The sequence below is a fragment of the Cynoglossus semilaevis genome, chromosome 11 (assembly GCF_000523025.1).
Source record: "Cynoglossus semilaevis isolate Cse_v1.0 chromosome 11, Cse_v1.0, whole genome shotgun sequence".
NCBI classification, from domain to species: Eukaryota; Metazoa; Chordata; class Actinopteri; order Pleuronectiformes; family Cynoglossidae; genus Cynoglossus; species Cynoglossus semilaevis.
The window spans coordinates 3,552,791-3,556,976 of record NC_024317.1 but is presented as its reverse complement, the minus strand read 5'-3'; the positions used below and the strand labels follow the sequence as shown (position 1 = coordinate 3,556,976).

At 42.3% G+C, this 4,186-nt stretch overlaps 1 protein-coding gene across 1 annotated transcript in view; it reads right to left on the bottom strand.

Annotated features, from left to right (window-relative positions):
- Window positions 1-6: 6 nt before the first annotated feature.
- The window catches only part of fancd2 (FA complementation group D2), a 9,452-nt gene continuing 5,272 nt past the window's right edge, over window positions 7-4,186 (bottom strand). Inside the window, exons 19-33 of the mRNA XM_025060048.1 lie at window positions 4,141-4,179; window positions 3,988-4,042; window positions 3,521-3,640; window positions 3,352-3,425; window positions 3,123-3,263; window positions 2,929-3,026; window positions 2,714-2,829; window positions 2,461-2,569; window positions 2,099-2,197; window positions 1,928-2,025; window positions 1,682-1,843; window positions 1,376-1,492; window positions 1,143-1,271; window positions 807-925; window positions 7-695 (exon numbers count right to left, since the gene is read on the bottom strand). Coding sequence (XP_024915816.1) covers window positions 320-695; window positions 807-925; window positions 1,143-1,271; window positions 1,376-1,492; window positions 1,682-1,843; window positions 1,928-2,025; window positions 2,099-2,197; window positions 2,461-2,569; window positions 2,714-2,829; window positions 2,929-3,026; window positions 3,123-3,263; window positions 3,352-3,425; window positions 3,521-3,640; window positions 3,988-4,042; window positions 4,141-4,179 — 1,852 coding nt within the window. The 3' untranslated portion in view covers window positions 7-319. The remainder of the gene's footprint in view (window positions 696-806; window positions 926-1,142; window positions 1,272-1,375; window positions 1,493-1,681; window positions 1,844-1,927; window positions 2,026-2,098; window positions 2,198-2,460; window positions 2,570-2,713; window positions 2,830-2,928; window positions 3,027-3,122; window positions 3,264-3,351; window positions 3,426-3,520; window positions 3,641-3,987; window positions 4,043-4,140; window positions 4,180-4,186) is intronic.

Below are 4,186 nucleotides of genomic sequence, written 5' to 3'. Positions count from 1 at the left end.
ACAATGACGGAGGCATTTAGTTCAACTCTTACACTTTATACAAAGCGACTTACAAGAAGGGGAGGGGCCACTAGGTGTAGGTAGTTCCTCTGGGAATCGTACCCAAGACTCTCTGCTCTTTGCTTGCAAGGCAGGCATGTTAACCACTGAACTATGAAACCATTTTGTTACTTACATGCAAATAAGTATGGGTCTTTACCCCGGACGGAACCAAGCTGGGTTTTTTTTCACACACTTGTTTAACTGCCCTCTTCTTATTGGCCGGTTCCAGTGCCTTTACCCATAAATGGTACCGAGCCGCTGCAAGCTTCACCCTCCCCTATGTGTTATTGTTTTGAGATGAAAGTGAAATATATTTATGAACTACAGCGGGCAGCTTTAATAGCTTAATGGCAGATTGTGGATTCGAACCTGAAACCCTCCAGACCCAAAGCTGCTTCCTTGACCACCGAGCCACCCCTACGTTTCCAGCTTTTGTTATAAAGTTATAAAACATCAGATTATTGTTGATCGGACCAGATCTCTGACAAAGACAATTCTGCATGTTACATCCAACCTTTAAAAAAAAATTTTTTTTTGGAACCCACTTCACAAGCTGCTCCATGTTCAGCTCAGAACGTCCTTTGAGTCTTTCGGCCAACACTCCAAGACCTTTTCTGTATAAACTTCGATTGCCTGGCAGACTGAATCCAGACCTGGGAAAAAGAAAATCGGATTATTATTGTACAAATCTGCGAGGAAAAAAAAAAGCTAAAAGAATCAACAAGATGAACGGTATTTCTTCTAAAAGTGCTGGTCCTTCTCACCAACTGAAGGTGGTGTTGAGGACCTGCAGGAGCAGCTGGTAACAGGACGTCATCAGATGTTGCTCCTGAACGTCTGTGGCCGGTCCATCCACAACGCCGTCGTTTCTGGACGACAGTGTCTGTGGAAACACAGGGACAGGAGGGTGAGTCCTAACCTTTGACTGAACATCCTAAAGTCTGGGTGTCACTCAGGTTGATAAATAATCAAAATCTCAGAGACTATCACAGACACAGACATTTTCATCAGAGAAGTAAGTTTGAAATTTTAGGGAAATGAGTCCAAGTTGTGAATTTAAATCTCTTTCTCTCTGTGTGTGTGAACGTTGGGTATCTGACCTGGAAATGGTTGTGACAGTTCTCCAGGTGTGCACACAGGGCAGGTAGGAGCTGGACACAGAAGGCTGCGATGTCCTTGGAGCTTCTCTGTTGTAGATGAGAGAAGCCCACGCTTTTATCAGACTTTCCCTGAAACACAAAAAGATTTCACTCAGCGTCAGAGGTGCAGTAAAAGTTCCAGTTCCCTTCATGCTTTGCTGACATTTCAAATGATACATTTTTGCGATTCGTACCTTAAGGAACGGAGCTCTTCTGACCGGGGCAGAGGTGAGGCTGAACTCTAGTTTTCGAAGCATGTCCTCAAGAAGAAAGACCAGCTCAGCAGGGCCCAGCTGCACCTCCTCTTGAACCTCAGACATTCAAAATGATTGGAGAAGACTTTAGATTACACATGCATGGCTGCAGCAGCGGTAAAGTCACTAATGTACAGTACGATACAGTAATTTTAATACTCTTAATTATTCTTGGTTTTATTTGTCATTTTAGAAAATCAATTTTCTTCAAGTATTTATAAAAAAATATTTTCATTCTTCTCTTACATTGGTGTGCAGCTCAGAGTCCAGCAGTGAGCAGCTGAGCAGGCCACACTGCAGCACATTCAGCACCTCCACATCCAGCTCCCTGAAGAACTGTCTGTATGAAACCAGACTCACTCCATGTGCAACCTCCTTCTCTTTTTCCTTCTCCTTCTCCGGCAGCTCCTTGAGCACAAGCACAAGAGTCATTTGCTTTGGTCAGGTTGAAAAAAAAAATGGTACAAATCTCAGAGAAAGCCCAGGTTTTACCAGCAGAGTTTCATCGACCTCTGTTGTTTCTTCCAGCTGAGAGCTGCCGTCGGAGGAATTCCTGCCTGGAGCTTTCCTCTTCCTCGTCGCACCATTCCCTAAACAAACATCTCATTAATATTTTCTGACCTCATAAAGACCAAACTGGTGTCTTTTGTGGAGTGCCGTTACCTTTTTTTGTCTTATTTGCAGGAGCAGGTGGGGCGATTATTGCCCCGTCTGTGGCATCTCCATCAAAGTTAGCGACAGGTGGAACAAACCCGGGGGTCCCTGAAAGACATGTGGAGTAAAGAGGGGTTTTAGCCAAAAATGTCACGAATGAAGAATGACCTTGGACTTCATCTTCATCAGTGGTCACCACAGTGTTGGTCTACACAGTAGTCTAGTTTTATTTTTAAAACGTACCCCGGGGGCATCTTACAGGGGAGTTACCAGGTGACCCCTGCTCTGTATAACACGTTAACTTTATAATAAGTTTAAAAAGTATCTGTTCATGAAGACCTAACGGCGGTGTTTTTGAGCGATTCACTCACCAGCCAAGGCTTTTTCCAATTGCGTCTGAAGGTAAGTGATGTTCTGCAGACGGGTCATCACTCTCATCTTCAGCTCCGTGTCTTTTTGCCCACAAAATGCATTCACCAGCTTCGAGAAAAACACAGCATGACTCCAGTCACATGAAACTGTCCAAGTCACTCAATAATCACTGTTAATTTTACAGAATTATTTATTTTTATTCTGCCTGAACCACTGTCCACGGAAGGCGTTTCAGAAATCACATGTAGTTACCTCTCTGAACCAGTTGATGGTGTAGAAGAGTAAGTGACAGAGTAACTCCCTCTCAGTTTTTGACAGACTCTCCACTTTCTCCACCAGGTCCATGTCGGTCATGACCAGAGGGCAGCCTGTGGTGCAAACGCACACACAAACAGGAATTATTTAACAGCTGCGGCACCAAAAGCACAACATGTTGTTGTTGTTGTTGTTGTTGTTTTTCTCCTCACCAAGTAAACCGTCAATGTTTTCCAGGCTTCCAGATTCCTGCTTTTCACACACTCTCAGGAGGCGGAAAGAAGGAGACAAACACAGAGGAGACACTCTCCTGCAAGGACAAAAATGAGTGGACAATATAATTAGATGTTGTTGTTTGATTCTGTAAAAAGTGAAACATAATTAAAATTAACACAGCAGAATTGACCTCTGTGCCTTTTTGGTCGGACCCTGCTGCTCCGCTCTGGTCTGAAGGTCGTTACTCAGTAAAGGCAACAGGTTGATGGCGATGCCGTTTTCTTCCAGGTCTTCCAGGTTGTACAGCAATTTTGTCGGCAGAGGGAACGAACTGAGGTGCAGGACAAGACAGGGATTAATCACATAAGAACTCAAATGTCAAGTCCAATAAGGATCTGTGTTTTTCCCTCTGTACTAACGCCTTGATTTCAGGGGAAACGTCCACCACGAAGTCCTTCTGAAAGTCGTCGATGACGCTGTTTGAAATGATTCCCTGTTGGACAGAAGAAGTTTTATTTTTATGAGTCCAAGAACTGGACTACAGTCCAGAGAACAGAAAAAACAATGTGCCAAACATAAGGGACCCACCTGAACCTTTGGGTCCAGGTCAGAGGTCATGACCAGATTGGCCAGTTCGTCATAGAACAGAGCTGTAGCCTCAGACGAGCTCTCGCTGCTCGACCTCACCAGCTCCAACAGAGCATTCACCTGAGCAGAGAACATTTTCTAACTGAAAAACTTGGAGAGAATGGAAGAATATTTGGTAAAAGTACAGAGTTTGTATGGAAAAATATATAGATATTTTATAATATGTATGAGATAACTTCATTTTGTTATTTTGTATTGTCAATTAATTTAATATTTATCTATAAATATATATAAATACACAAACATATATATATATTTATATATAAAATATATATACATTTATTTATTAATAATTTATGTATATATATTTTAATATATACACATGTTAATATATATATATGTGTCTATATATAAATATTATTCATTATTAATAGTAATGTGTTAATTTATTAAACTAGTGCTCGTACCTGTCTCAGTGTCTCCTCAGGCAACGACTCCTTCTGTGCTTCCTTGGATTTGGACCTGATTTTTTAGAGACAATGATCAGGACACAGAGGAAAAACTAGCAAAAAAACAACAAAAAACCGTAACATGAACACCTGCGGTGACAGAAGTCTGACCTGGAGGCGGCCATGCTGCCGATAATCCTGACGGCTCCTCTGATGG